The 22,705-nt window shown below is 42.3% G+C and overlaps 2 protein-coding genes across 4 annotated transcripts in view; one reads left to right on the plus strand and one right to left on the minus strand.

The window, feature by feature from the left end:
• The window catches only part of Akr1d1 (aldo-keto reductase family 1 member D1), a 287,500-nt gene that overhangs the window by 110,142 nt on the left and 154,653 nt on the right, over positions 1–22,705 (plus strand). The window lies entirely within an intron of this gene.
• Creb3l2 (cAMP responsive element binding protein 3 like 2) overlaps positions 1–22,705 on the minus strand; it is a 129,085-nt gene that overhangs the window by 44,567 nt on the left and 61,813 nt on the right. For all 3 annotated transcript variants that reach the window (XM_060380186.1, XM_021638208.2, XM_021638207.2), the window contains exons 2-3: positions 21,815–22,031; positions 14–189 (exon numbers count right to left, since the gene is read on the minus strand). In XM_060380186.1, the coding sequence (XP_060236169.1) occupies positions 14–189; positions 21,815–22,031 (393 nt within the window). The remainder of the gene's footprint in view (positions 1–13; positions 190–21,814; positions 22,032–22,705) is intronic.

The raw sequence follows: 22,705 nt of genomic DNA on the forward strand, positions 1-22,705 counted from the left end.
AAACTGGATATACCCCAGTACTCATATCCAGAGGGGACTCTTCTTTTTCAAAAGGAGTGGAAATGGCTGTGATGGTCAGAGTGACAGAGGGAACAAGTCCTGGGGGTTGCTCCTCTGTGATTGGCTCTGTCTTGATGGTGGCTGAAGGAAACTCTGTAGACAGGTACCATTTCTCACTCTCCGCCTCCTCTGTGGGAAAAGGACAAGCCACAGGTGAGCACATTTGGACACTAGGTATTAGTGGGACATGTGACAACTGACCACTCATTGACCAAACCTCAGTGAAAGGACCAATGAGAGGAGAATAAGGGAAATAGTACATAAGAGGAAAGATACATGGATGAAGAAATGAATGGAAAAAAATCTGTTTGTATACTCCTGGAGTAATAGATCTGAAGAAATGCTAGAAGAGTTACATGGAAAAGACAGAAACTGGGTGTGGTGGTTTGAATGAGAATGTCCTCATAGACTTGGATAGTTGAATACTTGATTTCTAGTTGGTGGAGCTGCTTGAGGTTGAAGAGGTGTGGCCTTGCCTAGAGAAGTCTGTCACTAGGGTTGGGGGTCAGGGGTAGGCAGTGAGGTTTCAAAAGCACAAGCCATTCCAGGGCACTCTGTCATCCTGCCTACAGCTGCAGACACGAGCTCTCAGTTCTCAGCTATTCCTGCCACTATTTCTATTACCTGTGGCCAGAATTCCTTGCCATGACTGACTCTAGCCCTCTGGAAGCATCAGTCTTCTATAGGTTATCTTGGTCACCGTGTTTTATCATGGTAAAGGAAAAACGGCTAGTGTCCTGGACATCCTGGGCATTGCAAGAAGGAAGCTAAGTGTGTGGAGAACAAGATGGGAGGGAGGTTTTAAAATGTGTAACATGGCAGTTCGAGCCTTTAATCTCAGCACTAGGGAGGCAAAGGCAGGAGGATCTCTAAGTTCAAGGCCAGCCTGATCTATAGAATGAGTTCTAGGACAGACAGGGGGCTACATAGAGAAACACTGTCTTGAAAAAGACAAAAAAACACCAAAATATGTTATACTTTTCAGTTTTCAAACCAAGTAAATATGCTGTCTATTTAATAGTAAATATAGAAAAAAAGAAAGAAAGAAAAAAAAGAAAAAGAGGCTACTGGTTGGCAATCAAGGCCTCATGACAGAGGGCTTCGCCCCCCCCCCCCCCCCACTCTGTCTGTACTTCTTGAATTCCAGAGTTTTTGCCCTCTTCTGCTTCCCTAACTACATCTCAAACTTAACTAGACCTCAGATATATTGCACAGACCTCTAGAAAAGTTCTGGGCTTGTTTGGCTGAAATGGATAAAATACTCATCTAGGGAGGAGGGTAGGGTCTTGGTGAGCCTGGGTCCTGTCCTACTGCCAAGGCTTTCAGGATGATCACTGAGCTGCAGAGAGATAACTACTAAGCAGCAAGATGCAGCTGGTGGGGTTCCTCACTCACTAGACACACACTGCCCTGGAGTTTAAGCTGCACCAAATTGCTTCAGAGAAAATTACTCAGCCCAGCACTGCAGGAACAGAGGGTGTGGTAAGAGGGAGGGAGAGCCAAAAGTCTGGAAACATGCAGAGAAAAAAGAAAAGCCAGCAGTTCCCAAAGTCCATGGCCCTTGCTAGACACTAGCCTTACTAAGACGGGGCATACACAAAGCAGCCATGTTCCTCTGCTTTTTGATAACTTGGTGATAACTCTTCCGGGGTGCAAAGCAGTTCCCACTGTGAACACATACTCAAAACTATAACTCTTATTTCCGTATATATAATACACATATATGTTAAAAGATACTTGAAAAATCATACAGAACAGCTGAAGAGAGAACTGTGGGACTGGTGGCGAAAAGCAAAAGTTCACAAAGATAAACTTGAACCCCATAAGCCACTTCCTTTGAGCACAGAAAAGGTTAGGTTCCCACTCACAAGGTGGCATTCTGCTTTTAGAGTGAGTTCTACAAGCTGCTGAGTGTCTGGTGTGATGGGGCGGGGGATTTCTATCACAGGGTGTGGGCGACATCCTGGACCAGGAGGGGCTAGGAGGGAACAAAGGGCCTTTTAATGGCTGCCAGAGAAGGGAGACCACACTGTTCTTGACACACAATTCTGCTGGCCAGATGGGCACCCTGCTTAGCTTATAGAAACAAGTAAACCACGGGCCAAAAGAAGACTACTGACTCCCACAAGGAGGCTCAGAATTAGAAGACTGTCCATAGCCAGGAAGCCATGGGAAGACATGCTAGGATACAGTGGGGAAAGGAGGGAGATGTAGAGAGAGGGTGTGGACCCCTTTCTCCACTCAGCAATGAGATCCTGAAACTGCTGCTTGTAGAAATCATATTCACAGCTCAAATTAGACCCTGTTTGCCACCAGCAGAAGCTAGAAGGGTTATAGTAGGAAGAAATTTAGCCTTGGATATAACAAAGCAAAGAGCAAGGAACACCTCTGGGAAAATGGCCTTAAGCAATGACCAGCAAATTGTGAGGCCATTTCATATGTCCTGATGTTACAATCAAAGTTATTGTGGCCCAAATTTAATTCACAATGTACACAACAGGCAAAGTTAAATGCAGAAAGTATAGTTGAAGCCAGCATGGTAGTACATACCCATAAAGGCAGGAGGATCACTGTGAGCTCAAGGTCAGCCTGTTCTACAAGAGTCCAGGACAACCAAGGCTACACACAGAAACTGACTCAAGAACAACAACAAAAAGAAAGTACACTTGAACTTGAAGCCCAAAAGAAAGATGAAATTGGTTCTTCCGGTTGAGTAAAACCATTGTCAATAGATAAGAGTATGCTGGAAACAGGAAAGAACAGTATTTCCTCTTCATGCTTAGCCCCCTGGTCCTATCTAAAAACATAACCATTGCTGTCCTGGAAGCAGAGGCTGCGGAGCAAGCAACAATAGCTGAACAGAAAGCCTACTCCCCTGAAGACTATAGAAGTCTTCTAACTGAGAGGTCCAAGGCTCTGCTTCCCTCAGCTTAGATGAGGAAAAACAACTGGCATCGCCTTCATGCTGCCATTCCAGTAGTGAGGTTTAGCCCTCCATCTTCAAGACATTTTGAGTCAAGATGAAGCTCAAGCTCAAAGGTGTCATTTTTATAGATGAAGAGATTGACGTCTAAGTCTCCTACATTGCCACCTGAGGTCAGACCCCAGATTGCTGCATTCCTACCAGCATCCATGAAGGAAGCAAGTCAGAATATGGATGAAGATGCATGCAAAATATGCTCCCTGCACCCTTATTTAGAAGGATAAAACTTGTGAAACAAAAATCCATGAAGGAGAGGAAGATGAGGTGGATTATAGTTTATCTATACAGTAGAATATTTATATAGACATTGACATTATATTTACAAAGCCTTTTCAATAGTAAAGGAAAGTTCCATAATATACTAAGGAAAGCCTTGGTATAAATAATACACCATTGTTGATGATAAGAGACAAAGGCAGCATGCCTGAGCAGTCAATGTAGATGAAGACAATCATACAGAGCACTGTGGCTTTTTTCTCATTCTTTAACATTTGATAGTATTTTTAAAAGCCTGTATTTGAGACTATTTATACTATTCCCAGTGGTCAGACACAGATATGCCTTGCCTCTGTCTCCTCTGTGGCTTTGGGATGGCAGCAACTGGACAGAAGCTGCAATGACTGAAAGGGTCCACTGCTAACTCGTCACCTTTACCATTATGTACTAGTTAGTTCTTTTGTTATTGCTGTGATAAAATATCCTGACACAAACAACTTAACAGAGTTATGGTTTAAGGGAAGCCCATCATGGGTGGGAAAGCATGGTGGTTGGAGTGTGAGGCACACAGTCACATTGTACTCATGAAGCAGAGGACAATGAATGTCGATACCCAGTCAGCTTTAGGTAATCTAGAATCCCAATCCAATAGGGATGGATGGTGCTGCCCATATTTAGGGGAGTATTTTGGCTGAATTAACTGAATCAAGATAATTTCTCACAAGCATGTCCAGGGGCAACTTTCCTAGGTAAGTCTTGGTCTAATCAAGCCATCAGGCCCTCCAACTGTGCCTTTTGATGTATGAGCTTTCAGTGTCTCCGGCGTGGCCATGTAACTTAGACTGGCCAAAGTCCTTTAGCTTCTCAACCCAGCAGAACCATGAAATGTGTCATCTAAGACTGGCTTTATGTTCTTGCAATTTTACTATCACATAAGAAGGATGCACTAGGATAATCAATCTCTTGATCCCAGAGGAAGGAGCACAGCCTCACAGATCACAGGCATGCCAAAATCAGCCGAGCCAAGTCACCCACTCCCTGCTAGCCTTAGGGCTGTGAGTGAATGTAGCTGGAACTAGCAGTCACTCATCTGACTCCTCAGCTAATCCCCGACAGTGGGGATGCATGAACTCTAGTAATGAACTGATTTTTACTTCAAGTACAGAAATTTCGTGGTGGGAATATAGCTTAATTTGTAGGGTGTTTACTTAGCGTATACAAGGCACAAGTCTGATCCCAAGTACCACATAAATACTGGTAATCCCAGTGCTCAAAATCAGGAGGTAGAGTCAGGAGGATACAAAGTTCAAGATCATCCTCAACTATCTACCAAATTTGATACCGCCCTGGAGTAGACTTTGCCCTCACAAACACACAAAAATAAAAGCATGGGGGTCTGAGATGGCTTTTTATATCGCATAGCTAACTAATACAATGTGGCTAGAGTTATGACATCAAAATCTATTGCAATAAGATAACTGCACTGATTTTTCAAAATAACTCCTCTAGGTTATCAATTGAAGATTGTGTCAACAAATATTTGTAGGGGCTGGTGAGGTGACTGAGCGGAAGGAGCACTTTCCTCACAAGTCCGAAGACGTAAGTTTAATTCCGCCTCACAAGCCTGAAGGCATGAGTTCAATTCCTAGAACCAACATCCAAAAGTTGTGCTTTGACTTGCACTTTCATGATTAATAAAAATAAACAAATATTTGTAGATTGGCAGATCAGGCCCACCAGATACATCATAAAGAAACGATTTCAAATTAAGGAAGCGCAGTCAATAAGAAGTTTGATGAGAGCAGCATTTCAGTGTGGTTGAAATTAGAGAAGAGAGATTGCATTCCCAACTCCTGGCTGCCAGCCTATATTCTGTCCCCAACGGAAATGAATATCAAATCAGAGAAAAAGAAATGAAAACGTAACCTATAAGGTAGGAGGTTCACAAGGGGTAGGATGAGGAAAGGAGTGGGTGCTGCAGTCTCCTGGGGCCTTAGCTTTGCAGTTGAATTTTATTGGCAAAAAGGTCCATAGGGCCACTGAGGCTTAGGATTAGAAGCATCCTCAGTGATTTGTGTAACTGGTTAAACAGAGAGAGAGTGAGAGAGAGAGCGTTAAGTGCATGAACTACTATATTTTGTAACTTTTCTAAATTTTGCGATTCAGATTTTTGAATGAAAAAACAAGCTTTTTTTTCTGAATTGTATCTATGTACCTTTTAAGTTTCATTTCAAATGAAAGACACCCTCCCCCTAATTTTAATAGTGTATATTCTGAAAGATTAAGAATCCCTAGCATCAAATTTTATTTATACCGCGGCCCCTCACGAAGGCGAAGGCGGAATCTTCTCAGCAACACCCTTGGCTATCAGCAAAGATGAAAAGAAGCCACTGTCCCATGGTGGGGAACAAGTACTTCACACCTGAGTTCAAAATGGAACAGACATCAATACCGAGATGCCAAATGACTAAAACATCAGGTGGCTCTGGAGACAGAAGGACAGATCTGCTTAAAGCCAATGAAATGACAGCATCGGGAGCAAGAGCCTCAAACATTTCCATCTGTGCAGCCAGGTAACTACAGGGGGAAAGACCAAACCCTGAACTGAGACTCCTATTTTATAAACACAAGTACATACATGTGTGCAGACACATGCACTGTCTCTCACTCTGTCTCACACTGTCACTCACATACACACACACACCACAGAATAAGAGTAAACATACACTGTTAAGAGAAATCACTTAGTATAAATACTATCTGTATGACAAAAAAGTCCTATGTGCATCAATTTATCATCCAAATAGTATGCATAAATTGAGGAAAGTATCCAAGTCACTTAGGCCTCCTCTAAACCTTCACCTTATTTGTTTGCTCTTTGAACACATTAAAAGAAATTGAGAATTTTTTTTTAACATAAAAATCTCCTGTGCCCAGAGAGATGGCTCAGTGGTTAAGAGCACTGGCTATTCTTCCAGAAGACCTTGGTTCAATACCCAGCACCCACATGACCGTCCACATCTGTCTGTTGTGCATCTGGTGCCCTCTTCTGGCCTCCACAGGTACCAGGCACACAAGTACCATATGCACATGTAGGCAAAACATCCAGGCTAATAAAATAAGAAAAGAATTTTTTTTTTTTAAACAGTCAAAGGCTGAGTTCTGGAAGGCAGGAGCCTGCAGGGCAAGCATGGAAGCCAGCAGCCTGTCTACCCGTGGTGTCCTGAATGAATTCCCATCTACAGTGGAGAAGTGCCCAAGGCAGAAAACTCAGCAGCACTGTGACTATTTGCTATGGGCTGGGTATTGGTCTGAGTACTTAGAAATATTAACTTAGTCTTAAGAGAAACTGGAGAGGCTAATGCAACCATTACTCCCAGTTTAAAGACAAGGAAACTGCGAGATTAAATAACAGAAACAAAAGTGTACAGATGGTGCACAGCCAACCTGGGCTCATTCAAAGAAATGGGTCCCTCAGCCTGGGCTCACTCTCACCTGAACAAGCTGCTTTCAGAGGGAGCAAGGGTTCAATACAGCCCTAGCTTAGAAGGATTACATTTTAATAGATGTTATTTTTTAGCCTATTAAGTAAGCACAGGAAAAAATAAAATACTGATCACCCCTATACCACAGACCACCAGTCCAATGTTTCTGATATGAAGAAAAATCATTTAAGACCTATAATAGCTAAAACGTGTTGTCCTTAGTCTTTGGCAGGCACTCAACCTGTACTGGATAGACCTCTGGGACCAAACAATCAGCTATCTCTGTCACTCTGTGTTCTTTCCAAGCCTGTGTCTATAGATGCTCTCTCCTTGGCTCCTGTCATTCCTATCACAGGCACTTGGTAAATTATGCATTTAATTATAGAGCAACCCACAGGAGAACAATAACAGTAATATCCGATACTTACTCGGTACTTGCAAAGTGACAGGCACTGTTCTAAGTGCTCAATAAATATTAACTCGGCGAATCCCTCCAGCAATCTGTGGGTGAGTATTATATTCTCATTTTAAAGATCTGGATGGTGAGCCAAAAGGGTGAAGCTGCTCACCCAAGATTACGTCATTCATCATCTGGGCCGAGCCCAAACCAAATCTACACACTATGACTCTAGGAATCCACGATGTACTTGCCCAGCTTCTCCCGCAGGGTGTGGTGTTCAGAGCACAAACCACATATCCACGGAACAATGGGCTGATTTGAAAAGACGGATTCAGTACACAAATGTACACGAAACTGTCACATATAACCTACTGTTCCTCATCGGAGATAGAACTGTTGTTATCCCTGCATTATCAAAGTGGCGTCACTCGGCAGGCAGTTGTCAGCTTTGCTCTGATACACGGTTCTACACTGCAATGGTTAGGCAAAGGGCTCACTATTTTACTGTTTTAAGGAAAGCACTATTATCTTCCTCACCTGTGTTCCCCAGCTTGTCCTACCCAAACACAACCCATGCATGGCAGAGGACCCAGGATGAACGCATCACCTTTTCTACCCCCAAGGGATGATGACTCACACTGATGCTCTTGACTTAAAAGCTTTGATGCTCAAAGTAAATGTGATTGGCTATTTGTCCCATCTCTGTGCCTTTTTTGTCCAGGTCCCACTTCCTGGGAACACAGCACCACCAAGATCCCTTTAAGGCCACCTAGCAGAGAGCTGCCACCCATGACTCACCCTTACCCCGTCCTCACACACACAACCCTGTGTGAATCCTGCTGCCTGTTTCTGTAGTCATTTCAAAATCCACCCTCTTTGCTATTACACAGCTTCCCATCTCCCTGTGGTTAAATCTTGTCTGCATGCCTTCCCTGCTCTCAAAGCCTCAGCAATGAGCCAGCACTCTCTCCTTTGACTCTCCAACAAACACTACCCTCTCTGCCCCAATCCTGGTTTCCAATCATGTTTAACTCTTCAGTCCTTTTCCTCCGGTAGCTTGTCTCATGTGCCCCATGTGACTTCGCATCAGCAGCAGCTTGCTCACTGAGGACTTGCTTTCACTGATAACTGTGACAACAGTTCTATTATTCAAGGTCTCAATACTTAGCCCACCTAGCTATCTCTAATTTTCGTAAGCCTAAGAAGGCTGGTGGATTCATCATCAGGATGATGGTTACAAGTGATATCTCTGGCCTATCTATGCTCTACAGACCTGGAACAGCAATAGCCTGTCTTTTTCCAGAGATTTATTTTTATTATTACTTTCTTATTTATTTATAATAAGTCAAATAGTTTATTGATGTTTTAATTATTATTTTTATTTTTTTCACAATTGTTCATTATATAACCCAATTGACGTGCCCTCCCTCAACTCCTCCCAATTCCACCCTCCTTCCCATTTCCCCTATCCTCTTTTCAAAGTCCACTGAAAGGGGGAGTTCTTCTCCTTTGCCAACTGCCCACAGCTTGTCAAGTCTCATCAGGACTACCTGGATCATCTTCCTCTGTGGCCTGGTAAGGCTACATCACCAGGGACAAGTGATCAAAAAGAAGGCAACCATGTTCATGACCCTGCTACCCTTACTCAGGAACCCACATGGAGACTGAGCTACCAATAAGCTACATCTGAGCATGGGTTCTATGTACTCTCTGTGCATGGTCCTTGGTTGGTACATCAGTATCTGCAGGACCTCCTAGGCTCAGATTTTTAGCTTTGTTGGTCTCCTATCCCCTCCAAGTCCTTCTATCCCCAACTCCATCTGAAAGGCTCCACTCAACAACAGATTGAAGCAGATGCTGAGACTCAAAGCCAAACCTTGGGCAGAGGGCAGGGAGTCTCATGGAAGAAGATCCCTTGTTGGGTGGAGCCTTTCAGAGGACCCTCTATAGTAGGCTTCCATCCTGTTTCCTCTCTTCCACCACTTCTGATGTCTATCCTGTTTGCCATTCTGAATGAGATTTAAGAATTCTCCCCAGGGTCCTCCTTAGTGTTAAGCTTCTTTAGGTCTGTAATTTTAGTATGGCTGTACTATATTATACGTAGTCATTTCATGTGAGTGCATACCATGCCTGTTTACTGTTTCTGGGTTACCTCACTCAGGATGATCTTTTCTAGTTCTATCCATTTGCCTGAAATTTTCATGATTTTTAACATCTGAGTAATATTCCATTTTGCAAATGTACCACAATTTCTGTATCCATTCTTCCACTGCGGGACATCAAAGTTGTTTCCAGACTAGCTATTACAAATAAAGCTGCTATGAACACAGCATTAGCAGAACATTAGCTATGCTAATGTCATTGCTGAATGATGCAGCATCTTTTGGGTATATGCCCAGGAGTAGTATAGCTACATCTTGAGGTAGTGCTATTCCCAATTTTTTGAGGAAGCACCAGATTGATTTTCAAAGTGGTTGTACAAGTTTGCACTCCCACTAGCAATGGAGGAGGGTTCCCCTTCACATCCTCTTCAGCATGTGTTGTCACTTGAGTTTTTGATCTTAGCCATTCTGATGGGTGTAAGATGGATTTCGGAGTTGTTTCAATTTCTATTTCTCTGATGACTAAGGATGTTGAGGATTCCTGTAAGTGTTTCTCTGCCATTCAATATTTCTCTGTTGGGAATTCTCTGCTTAGCTCTGTACCCCATGTTTTAATTGGATTATTTGGTTTGTTGGTGTCTAATTTCTTGAGTTCTTTATTTATTCTGGATATTAGCTCTCTATCAGACATAGGGTTGGTAAAGATCTTTTCTCATTCTGTAGGCTGTTGTTTTGTTCTATTGACAGTGTCCTTTGCTTTAAAGAAGCTTTTTAGTTTCACAAGGTCCCATTTATTAATTGTAGATCTTAGAGCCTAAGCTGTTGGTGTTCTGTTCAGGAAATTGTCTCCTGTGCCAATGAGTTCGAGGCCCTTCCTCAATTTTTCTTCTAACAGATTTACTGTGTCTGGTTTTATGTTGAAATCTTTGATCCACTTGGACTTTAACTTTGTTCAGGGTGATAGATATGGGTCTATTTGCATTTTGCTACATGTGGACATCCAGTTAGATCAGTACCATTTGGTGAAGATGCTGTCTTTTTTCCATTGTTTGGTTTTGGCTTCTTTATCAAAAATCAGGTGTCCATAAGTGTGTGGGTTTATTTCTGAGTCTTCTATCCTATTCCATTAATCCACCATTCTGTTTCTAGGCCAGTACCATGCAGTTTTTATTACTGTTGCTCTATAGTACAGCCTGAGATCAGGGATGGAGATACCTCCAGAGGATCTTTGTACAGGATTGTTTTAGCTATTCTGGGTTTTTAGTTTTTCCATATGAAGTTGAGAATTTTTCTTTCAAGGTCTGTTAAGAATTGTGTTGGTATTTTGACTGGGATTGCATTGAATCTGTAGATTGCTTTTGGGAGGATGGCCATTTTCACTATGTTAATCCTACCAATGCATGAGTACAGAAGATCTTTCCATCTTCTGATATCTTCTATAATTTCTTTCTTCAGAGTCTTGAATTTTTTTTTTTCATACAAGTCTTTCACTTGCTGGCTAGAGTTACACCAAGATACTTTATGTTTTCTGTGGCTATTGTGAAGGTTGTTGTTTCCCTAAATTCTTTCTCAGCCCATTTGTCTTTTGTATACAGGAGGACTGCTGATTTTTTTTTTTTGGTTTTTTTGTTTGTTTGTTTGTTTTTTGAGTCAATTTTGTATTCAACCACTTTGCTGAAGGTGTTTATCAGCTGTAGGAGTTCCCTGGTAGAATTATTGGGGTCGCTCATGTATCATATCATCTGCAAATAATGGTACTTTGACTTTTTCTTTTCTGATTTGAATCCCTGTGATCTCCTTTAATTGTCTTATTGCTCTAACAAGGATTTTAAGTACTATGTTGAAGAGATATGTAGAGAGTGGGCAGCCTTGACTTATCCCTGATTTCAGTGGGATTGATTTAGGTTTCTCTCCGTTTAGTTTGATATTGGCTATAGGCTTGCTGTATATTGCCTTTATTATGTTTAGGTATGTGCCTTGTGCCCCTAATCTCTCCAAGACTTTAAACATGAATGAGTGTTGGGTTTTAACAAATGCTTTTTCAGCAACTAAGGAGATGACCTTGTGGGGTTTTTTTCCTCAATTTGTTTATATAGTAGATTACATTGATGGATTTCTGTATACTGAACCATCCCTGCATACCAGGGATGAAGTCTACTTGGTTATTATGGATGATATTATTTATGTGTTCTTGGATTCGTTTTGCAAGTGTTTTGTTGAGAACATCTTTTGCATCAATGTTAATAAGGAAAATTGTTCTGAAATTCTCTTTCTTTGTTGGGTCTTTGTGAGGTTTATCAAGGTAAATGTGGCTTCATAAAATGAGTTTGGTAATGTTCCTTCTGTTTCTATTTTGTGGAATAGTTTGAAGCGTATTGGTGTTAGTTCTTCTTTCAAGGTCTGGTAGAATACTGCGCTGAAACCATCTGGCCCTGGGCTTTTTTTGGATGGAGAATTTTGATGACAGCTTTTATTTCCTTAGGAGATATAGGACTATTTAATTTATTTACCTGATCTTGATTCAGCACTGGTAAGTGGAATCAATCAAGAAAATTGTCCATTTCATTTAGATTTTCAAATTTTGTGGTGTTTAGTAAGACCTAATGACTGTTTAGATTTCCTCAGTGTCTGTTGTTATGTCCTCTTTTCATTTCTGATTTTGTTGACTTTGATAATGTCTCTCTGCCTTTTAGTTAGTTTGGCTAAGGATTTGTCTATCTTGCTGATTTTCTCAAAGAACCACCTCTTGGTTTCATTGATTCTTTGAACTGTTCTCTTTGTTTCTAGTTTATTGATTTCATCCCAGAGTTTGATTATTTCCAGCTGTCTACTCATTTTGGATGTGTCTGTTTTTTATTTTCCCTTGCAGCTTTTAGTATTTTTTTCTTTGTTCTGTATATTTACTGTTTTGATTATTATGTGGCAGGAGGCTTTTCTTTTCTGGTCTAATTTATTAGTTGTTCTGTAGGCCTCTTGTATGTTTATAGGTCTCTCCTTTAATTGGAAATTTTCTTCTATGATTTTGTTGAAAATATTTTCTGGGCTTGGAGATGGGAATTTTTCTTTTTCCTTAATTCCTATTTTTCTTGGGTTTCATCTTTTCATGTTGTATTTGATTTCTTGGATGATTTGTTTCAGGAATTGTTTAGATTTAACATTTTCATTGACAAATACATCAATTTCTTCCATTGTATCTTCACCTGAGATTCTTTCTCTCATCTCTTGTAGTCTATTGGTTATGCTTACCTCTGTAAATTCCTGTTTTTTTCCCTAATTTCTCCCTCTCCATGATTTCCTCAGTTAGTGTTTTCTTTAATGTTTCCATTCTTATCTTCTGATCTTGAACTGTCTTGTTGATTTCCTTCACCTGTCTGTATTTTCCTGCTTTTATCCTTCAATTCCTTCACCTGTTTGTTTGAACTTTCCTCTATTTCTTTTATTTCTTTCAGTGATTTAATTACTTCCTCTTTAAAGGCCACCATTTGGCTGTATCTTCCTGTATTTCATTACAGATTTTATTCGTTTCCTCCATTATCATCTTCATAAGCATAGATTTAAGGTCATATTCTTGAATTTCACTTATGTTAGGGTATCCAGGGCTACTTGCCCCTGGACAACTGGATTCTGGAAATGCCATATTACTTTGGCTTTTGTTGATTGTGCTTTATGCTGGGCTCTAATCATCTGGCTGTCTCAGGTGTTGGCTGTTAGTTTCTGGTGCCTGCTGGAATACTGGGGTTGAAGGAATCCCCTTGGCAGGAAGATAGTTGTTCCTGAAGGAGCCTTCCTCAGCTCCTTTTTGGGTATGGTCACCGAATGGCCAGTACTTCTCAGGGAATTGCCACCGCTCTCTTCAAGTGTATGGTCCTGTGGGCTAACTGGACTCATTGGGAGCTCAGGGGCTTTCCTCTCACCAGGAGAAGTCCTGGAGACAACAGCTCTGCCACTGGCTTTCTTGCTCTGAATTTAGTAAGCTGCTGCTGCTCATATACTGTGTTTGATGGGTGCAGCCTTCTTGAAGAGCTAGGGAACCCCAGGTTTGGTCAGTTTAGCTAGAGAGACAGGTTGTGCTTCGGAGCAGCATCTGGGAGCTGATCCTATGAGTCCTAGGTGTCTGTAGGTCTGAAGTTGGAGCTCTGTGACCAGTACCCAAGAGGTAATCAGTGGCCAGTGAGCACAGGACTCAGGGATGTGGCTGGCAGCTAGAGCCCATGAGCCTGTGGGAACCCAGGAACTTTTCCAGGGATTAGCTGGGTACCCTGACGTCAGACCTGATGTTTCCCTCACCATGGGGTTTCCTTTCACCTGGGGAACACAATCGCTGGTGTTTTAGAAGCCAGAGTTTGGTCTGTTGGTCACTGCACAGTCGCTGCTGTCCTGCTCGTCAGACACGGTGTGTTCTTTGCACCACCATCCTGGGTCTTCCTGTTATTATCACTTTTTAAATTGTGTGTAGAGGTGGTGTTATGGTGGCAGCTAGATGCACATGAATGAATGCCCATGGATGCCAGAGGAGGGTGCCTGATCCTCTGGAGCTGGAATTTACAAGTGGTTGTGAGATACCTGACACAGGGGCTGGAAAGCAAACTCTGGTCCTTTGTAAGAGTATATGTGCCCTTAAGCACTGAGCCATCTCTTCAGCGCCCCCAGCTTGGTCTCTTTACCCAGCCTAGATAAAGATACCTTGGCACAAATGCATTTTACATCACTTCTGATTAGCCTGTTTATAGTTTATAGAAAGTTAAGCCCCCCCCCCCCACTTTATGTTCTTTTGAGACAGGATTTCTCTGTGTAGCCTGGTTGTCCTGAAACTCACTATGTAAACTAGATTGGCCTCCAACTCAGACATCTGCCTGCCTCTGCCTCTGCCTCCCAAGTGCTGGGATTAAAAGCATGCAGCACCACAGCCTGGATTAAACCTTATTCTGACACAATCTGGAAGGACAAGGACCACTATCAAGTTTCTTCTTCAGAAAAAAAAAAAAACAGAAATAAAAGAACAAAGCAAACAGATGCCTTGTGTTATATTTTGCAGATTCTTCAACTGAAAGTCACGTAACTGAATGTGGGGATCATGACAAATTAGGTAACAGTAAAAGGCTTCTGAAGGCACCACAGACAGAAATTAATTCAAAGTCAAACATGCACTATATGAGAGGTGCTTCTGGCAGAGTTGGCCCAGCGTGCACTGAGCGACGTCCCCGCAGCTTTGGTTCTGATCTCACAGCATGGGTGCCTTGTACAGGCTATTGCATGCACTGCCAATAACCGAAGCTCAAACCTCCTCAGCTCAGATTCAGGACCACGGTCTGTCACGGGCTGCAGTGTTTTCGGAGCCCATACATTTCTTGCTCTTATAGAGACAGAATGGTTTAATTACAGTTTAGTATTCTCCGATGTCACCTTTCACCATGGAAGTAGCAAATTAGTAAGTCTCTGGATTCTATTGTGTGGGGACACTCGATTTAAAAATTTTCTGTTGGAGTTTCTGACTGAGTTTCATTAAAAAAAAATCAGATGAAAATTGACTTGGGATTATGACAGAATTCTGAAAAGGCGCTAAACATACTCTTGAACATTTTAAAATCAAAATATTAATTAACTCTGAAGACACCCTATACCCTGTAGCACCCAATATTTGGCCAAGATGAACTCTTTATATAAAATAAGTGCAGCCATGTCCTTGATTGCATGTTTGCTTTTGTCTTCAGTAAATGGTAAAATTACATGTATCCTGAAGAACTGTTCTAAAATCCATTTACGATTTATTATGGTAAATATTTGATTTGCATTCCTATTTTATATACGAAGGATCACACAAAAGTCTAAGAAGCCCAGGTCTGGTGTGGACGGAGTCTTCCAGTGCACACATGCTTTTGCAGGCAGTCTGGCAGTTTGGGGAACTATAGAGGTGGAACTATAGAGATGTGCCTAGTGGGCGGTCTGCGGACAGTGGGCATATGCTCTTCACAGGGATTCTGAGACCCCAGTCTCCTTTCTCTTCTTGCTGGCCCCAGGCCGAGCAGTTTTGTTTCACCATGAACTTCCGCTGTGAAGTGTTGCTTCTCCACTGACATCTCCCCCACCCTTGGCCACTGAAGACACAGTGGACCTCCAAAGTTGGCTATATCAAGTATCTGCTATAGTAACAGAAAACTGGGTAATACAGCCAACATCCCAATTTGATTACAAAGGAGTGTGACCCTCACTAGGCACTAATGATGGTGACTTCTTTGGGGTGACATACAAGGTTTGCTCATTTCAACATAAGCCTTTATTCTTCTGATCATAAGCATATCCAGGAACATTTTCTTGGGATATTTCTTTTAGCCTCTTCATTTTTGTCTTTTTTTCACTTTACTGATTCAGTTTAACAAGTACTCTCAGCATCTTGTCACCAGCCTGTACCCTGAGATGAGGTGGCTGAATGAGGTGGAGTTTGTCTCCAATGGCCATGAAGGTCAGCCACATTCTTGGGCTTGGCTTCTGTGGCCTAAGACCCATGAAGCTCTGTGGCTCCAGTGTTTCAGGGAAGTTTCCATTTAGCCAGCTTGGAAATGGATGAGTCCTGTGATGTATCAGACTAGGGTTTCTTAATTTTTTATTTGTAGTCATCGAATCTTTTGTGAAACCATAGGAAGTTACCAAAGTCCACAGTATGGCTCAGTGGGTAAGGGTACTTGCAGCTAAGTCCAATGGACCTGGATTTGATCCCCAGAACCCATAGAGTGGAAAGAAAAAGCCAACTCCCATCTCAGCATTTGTGGGACATGTAGATATGCATATCCTTACATGGGAACATGCACACACACATACACACATGTATCACAGACTAAACAAACAAACAAATGTGAAAAAGAAGTTAAAGAAAAGTTATATAGCCTCTTACCAGAAAAGTTAACAAATGCAGATAGTCCCAAACTTTGTGCATAGTTTGAGGAATCCAGACTCCACTGGATAGCATACAAACATTTGTTTGTTCTGTATGATTGTCTTGGGACTCAGAGAGGGATAAGGGGAAGTAATGAGGAACAGGGAGAGTAGGTAAACGGATTATGGCAGGAGGAAGGAAGGGAAGGGAAAGTTAGGAGGAACTGGTGGGAAGATAGAAGAATTATGGCAGATGGAAGAGAGGAAGATGAATAAAAAGAAGACTCCTAAACCAAGTCTCAACCTGGCTGTATGTGCTAACTAGCACCACTTTCAAACTTAGAAGAACAGCATTTGATCTAAATAAAATTGAACAAGAGGTCTGAATTACTGGCTTACCCAAGAATGGCAAAAAGCTCACTATCCACCACTAGGGGTTAGGGCTCCAAGTATTATTTCAGCCATTGTTTATTAAGAGATAAGAAATACTGGATTTGGTACAAACAGCTGTTCTTAAACTACATGTCTGCATGTTGCCTAAAGACAAATTGTACCTTATCAGGGTGGTTATATGCTCTGAACATTTGGACCTGGAGAGTTTATTTGTCTTTTGGAGAGATATAAGGCATAGTGCAAGAGAATAAAATAAAACCAAACACTTGTTCATTCTCAAAACTCAGAAATATAACTGAAGCTAAGACCTAGGTGAGCCTGTGCTAGATAAGCCCACCCTCATCCCCATTCACCCACCCCTTTGCTGTCAAACATCTCAAACAATTCCTACCCCATATTTATCATCTCCTACTTGGATACATGAGAGAAAACACCAGAACTTTCACAAAGATGAACTGCGGACTGTTCGCCCTCGGTAAAATCCATCTGAACCCCCATGTCTCTTTTTAGCAAATTACTGGCATAGCCTGTCACAGCATGAGAGCTACAAACAGAGTCAGTTGGGGAAACTCAAAGGTGCACTCTTTGGTCTTATGATAGGAAAGGTCCTGTTAACAAAAGCTGTGATTGTTTTTCCCCACAGTGAGCGTTAGCTGAGGTCTCACTTACAGTGTATTTAGGTTGAATGTAAATCAACAATAGCATAAGCAGGAGACCAGTGGTAGCATGGAAGGAGGGCAGTTGTATTCTTTGTGTTTCCTTGTCTTGCTTTGACATTCTGTAGCTCTGAACGTGTGTCCTAGTTTTAAACCCCCCCCCCTTTCTAATTCTATTTGGATCTTTTGCTTTCTGGGAGTCCCCCCACCCCCAAAAGGATGTCTTCTTCACAATTCATTTCCAAACTAAACACCCCCCCCTTAATGAAACCCCAAATCACCAAGACAGCTGATGTGTCCATGATGAATTTATAGTCTTTCTTTTTACAATTGATGACTATGTAGATGACTCCAATAAGCAGATACACTAACGATGGCTAGTCTCTGGAGACAAAGACAGTCTCCAAAGGGAGTGAAACAGTAAATTGGGAAAGGAAGTATAAATACAGAGAAAAAAATCAGCTAGGAAATTGATACACTGAAAATGAACCAAGCATATGTTCTGTAAGTGAAAGAATCAATTAACCAAAAACTACATAAAAAAGTGTCAGCACCGGGAAAGGCCATGCCGAGGAACAAACTTCAGCAATGGAGGACAAAGTTGAGACAATAATACACCCAGACATAGACAAAGGGGGACAACTAATGAATGAAGAGGAACCTTTAGAAATCTGTTTTGTGAGCAATCTTTTTACTAAGGATCTTGTTTTCAAAGCACCAGTCTCCTGGCCCTCTGCTCTCCATCTGTGGCCCTCTAGCAAGCTCCAGGGGGCTGACCCCAGGCAGTGAGCCAACATCCAGCTGAAATCCTGCTTCATTCAGGCAGCTCGTCTGACTCATCAAAGCGTGTGTTCTCTCTCCTAGAAACTCCTACAGCCTAATTTTCTCTTGGAACACTACTCAAAGTCTGCCTAATAGGGATTAGGTATGGTTTTAATCAGATCTTGAGCTCTTCACAGGCAGGTTTTACATTTTAATGCTTGGTTCCTCAGTATCTAAGATAGGGTCTGGCACATAGTAGGTGTGCAACCAGCATGTGGAACTGGAGCAAAGTTAGTCTAGTGAATATCACGAGGTCATCTCCAACTTCTGAACAGCAGACTCTACGCATGAGACATACCCTCGTTCTTCCCTCTTCTGCTAGTCTTTGTTCATGTCACCTACCTATCATCATTCAGATTTCAGCTCTCTCCCTTCTGGGAAGGGAGATATGATCTCCATGCAAATAAAAAGTATTATGGTTACAGTTATGTTTCTGTTCCCTAAACAATTATGCTCTGTCATTGGACATAGCTGTTGTGTAAAAAAACAAACTAGCAGAAATAAAATAACCCATCAATAAGCTAAACAGCTAAGTTCCCCCTAAATGTCACTGCTAAACATAAGCTAGTAAATTAAGAGATCCTTTTTCATAGGACTGGGAAGATGGTTCTGTGGATAATGACACTTTCAGCTAAGCCAGATGAATTGAGTTCAACCCCTGGAACCAACACGGTAGAAAGAGAGATCAACTCCTGCAAGTTTACCTCTGACCACCACATCTGCATGGTGTGTGCCCACTAATGTCCTCTACATTAACTAAATTAAGATTAACTTTTTTTTTATTACAATCCTCTGAAAAGTCTTCCTGAGCAGTCCTCTTGCAGAGCTTAGTTATAAATAATGACTTCAAGAGAGCTAAGAAGAACCAGACCCTGGGAGGCAATGAAATCTGTTCTCACACTTAATCCTCAAAAGAAAATATCAAAAGTCATTCTCAGCCTAGTTTTACACAGAGAGAAGCTGGGCTAGAAAGGCTAAATGATGCTCCCAGAGCCAGGCAGTAGCAATGTAGAATTTGGAACAGGTATGAATGCAGAACACAGAACTGCCACCAAGACTGGCACATGGACCATGATTTTAACATCAGTTGTGTACACTTCTAATCCTCCCTCCTGATAAGTTCAGGAACAGCAAGGAACTTTTTTTTTTCTTTATACTTCCTCAATGTCTTGAACATAAACTTGAGAGTCACTGGGTGAATGAATAGAAATAGTGTGGAGAACAGGAATACCAGGTAAAGGAACCCAGACACAAAGAATGTACTTCACAGTGTGGCTGTCAGCATCCAAGAAGCCTGTAGTGACTGCACCTCCTGCTGACTGCCCTCTTGTGCAATCCCCTCCTCTCACGGTGAATCAGTGTTACCCTGTGCACAGCAGGGCTCCTCCCTCTCTATGTCAGTAAAGGTGACTGACAGGAGGTCTCTCACTTGTGGGAGAAGCCAGCAGCCCCATGGAGAGACCACATAATAGGCTATCAATTCACCAGCAGTGACTTGTCAGCTACTGGAGATTGCTGTTCTTAGGACAGAGCTTCTAACTCTGGGAATGTCTCCGCCAGCATCTGAGCCCAACCATATTACATGGAAAATTAGAGAAATAAGAAACTCATAAGTCTCAAATAACTTCTGCTGTAGTATGTTGTTAATAATAATACAGTTTGTATCGCAGCTTAGGAGAGAAAACAGTACTAGTAATTAAAAACCAAAACTACACAAGTAAACCATTTCAGAGGACTTAAGCACAGAACTCATAAGGGAATAAGTGGCCATTCTAAGTCATTAATTTGGGGGAGGGCCTATTTGTTACACAGCATAAATGGCTGACACAAAAGACATTGAAGGTAACTCCACAAGTGAAGAGGCGTAGAGATAGAGGCATCAAAGGAATTGAGAGACAAATACAGGCAAAGCAATGATGAGCACACAAGGGAACCTTATGTGGAGGTGAGAACATCCTGCAAAGAATCTCAGTCAAAAGAAATCTTAACAGTCTTTGTCCAACTGCTCTTCAGAGGCTAAAATCCATTCGTAAAGTCATAAAGCCAACTCAGGGCTTGCATGAATTTAACCTGAAGCCTAAACGACTGACTTCCTTGAGCTGGCTTGTATATGGCGAGTCACAGGGACACAGCAGCTCCCCTTATCTGTGGTTCACCCTCCATGGTTTCAGTTACCCACGGTCAATCACAGCCTGACCATATTACATGGAAAATTAGAGAAATAAGAAACTCGTAAGTCTCAAATAACTTCTGCTATAGTATGTTGTTATAATAATACAGTTTGTATCGCAGCTTAGGAGAGAAAACAGTACCACAACAGAGGCCATATTCTGCATCTGATCCAAGGGTGTTTCTGAAATGAACTGGATAAAATGAAGAAGGGGGCAGGTGCTGGGAGTAGGAGAATATGATTTGCTGAGATGCTATGTGGTAGACATTGCTCTGAGATTTTTAAACACTTCACTTTATCCCCCAAATACCATTATGTCCTCAAATTAACTCAGTTCTCTTTTCCTTTCTTTCCCAGGAGGCAAAACACCTCATCCTACTGATCTAAGGCAAGGATAACTGACTGACTACAGGGAAGAGCTAAGGCCTCACGTTCCTAAAGTCTCCACAGAAACTGGAAAATCAGGGAATCTGCTTGATACTCAGAGTATCTGCTCCAGCAGGCAAGAAAAAAGCCGCTACCAGATTCACAGTACCCCCTTCACTGAGCATGTAAGAACATGCTTTCCCCATGTTAAGTAATGTGACTCTTCCAAAAAAGAATGTATTCTAGAGAAGAATATGAACTTTTCACACCCACAACATTCTGAGCCCTGAGAGAAGGTGTTTTACTGGTATCCAAGTTAATTATTTTAGAGGCTAATAATGAATTCCCTGGAAGAGCTGCCCCGTCCCACACATGTGGACACAGGCATTGGCCTTTAACCACAGGGAAGCATGAGGAAATACATTATATAGGGAGTAACTTATAAAAGACACTGTCATGCACAGATGGTATGTAAGAGATGGCAGAAGTGGTCTCCGAGAAAAACCCAAGGAGGTCAGTGTTGGGCTACTGTGTCATTTTCCTGAGGGGGTAAAAAATTCATATGGTGGAGTGAGAATAGGAAACAAGGTTTTTAAAGCTTATTCAAAGTATTTATCCCTCTAAGCAAATAAAACATAGTTCAACTGTGTGTGTGTGTGTGTGTGTGTATACATGTGTACGTGTATGACTGCACACACACATGAAGAACTGGGAAGATAGAAAATACAGCAAATAAAGGCTTACAGAGTAATGGTCAAAATGCCTTAGCATCTCTGAGTTAGAAAAGTCAGTCCTTCAACAATAACAAGCAGCAGCACTGTTGATGGGAATAGGTGCGGAAGGGGTACCAACAAGAAGAGTCCAATAACATTCACCAAGAATGTTGGGTCAGTGGAACATGCTGAGAAATGGTTAAGAGGATGTCCTCCAGATAAGAACAATCATAAAAATTCTTTGTTAGGAAAGCAGTGTGATCATTTAAAACAACTGGCTTCCCATATTGCTGGGTATCATCAGCCAAGAGGCCAGCTTGGCAAATGGCTGCTCAGCTGCCCAGGGTCAGAGAGAGAACTAAGATTCAGTGACAGCAAGTTCCCAGAGACCTAGCCTAGTGCAGACAAGTTCATGCTGTCCCGCTTGTCATTTACCACATCCTTAGCACCAGGCCTACCAGGCAGTGGGAGTATGGCTAATATGGGTGTGAACAACAGGGCCCACACTCCCTGTCTTCTCAAGGAGCTAGAGTCAAAGATCCAAGAACCCCAGTGTTTCGTTGCAATCAGTTTTTTACCATCATTGAAGCCTTCGCTGGTAGTCACGTGGGTAAATGGTGACTGAGCCCGGGGCTCCTCGCTCAGGGAGTAGCTGTGTTCAGCCTGGATGAGAGGCGCTGGTGATGTTGGAGATGGCTCCACCTCCATGGACACACTCTTCTCTGAGAGGAAAGGGTCATTCAGGAGCTGACCCAAGACGTTCTGGGAAAACTCATCCAGAAGTTCCGAGAAGTGCTGCAGGAAGCAGAGGAGGAAGAGCTCAGGTTTTCTCACTCTTGGTCTGACACCCAACACGCACACTCCAAGGCAAACAGGCATGCAGTCACTTGCAACATCCATTTGTCTTCTCTGTCCATCAAACCACTGCAGTAGGAGCTGGAGAGAAGGTTCAGTTGTAAACTGCTGGCTGTGCAACCATGAAGACCTGAGCTTGATGCCCAGTGCACACATGAAGAGACAGCTATGGTCACAGATCTGTACTGCCAGTGCTGGGGAGTCAGAGACAGGTGGGACTCCTGTGGCTTGCTGGCCAGTCAGACCTAATTGAGGAACCTCAGTTCCCAGTAAGAGACCCTGCCCCAAAGACAAGATAAACAGCCCTTGAGGAAGACTCTAGGCTTGACCTCTGCCCTGTGTGCATACATACAAACACACACATAAAACCAGTGTTTAGTGGTTTAAACTAACCGTAATTTATTACCCCTTGTCACTCTGTGACTGAGTGAGGAACTGACCTCCTCAAGGTGCCTAGATACAGTCACAGTGACCTTCTTGCTTGGCTAGAGGCTGGGCTAGGGCAGCTAGACACCTGGGCCCTTGCTCAAGGAAGCTAGGTGGGGCTCCCTGACAGAATGGTAGAAATCATCCATCGAGGAGACATGAAAGATGAATGACCTTCAGAATCAGAC

This window comes from Meriones unguiculatus, chromosome 3, assembly GCF_030254825.1.
Source record: "Meriones unguiculatus strain TT.TT164.6M chromosome 3, Bangor_MerUng_6.1, whole genome shotgun sequence".
Taxonomy (NCBI): Eukaryota; Metazoa; Chordata; class Mammalia; order Rodentia; family Muridae; genus Meriones; species Meriones unguiculatus.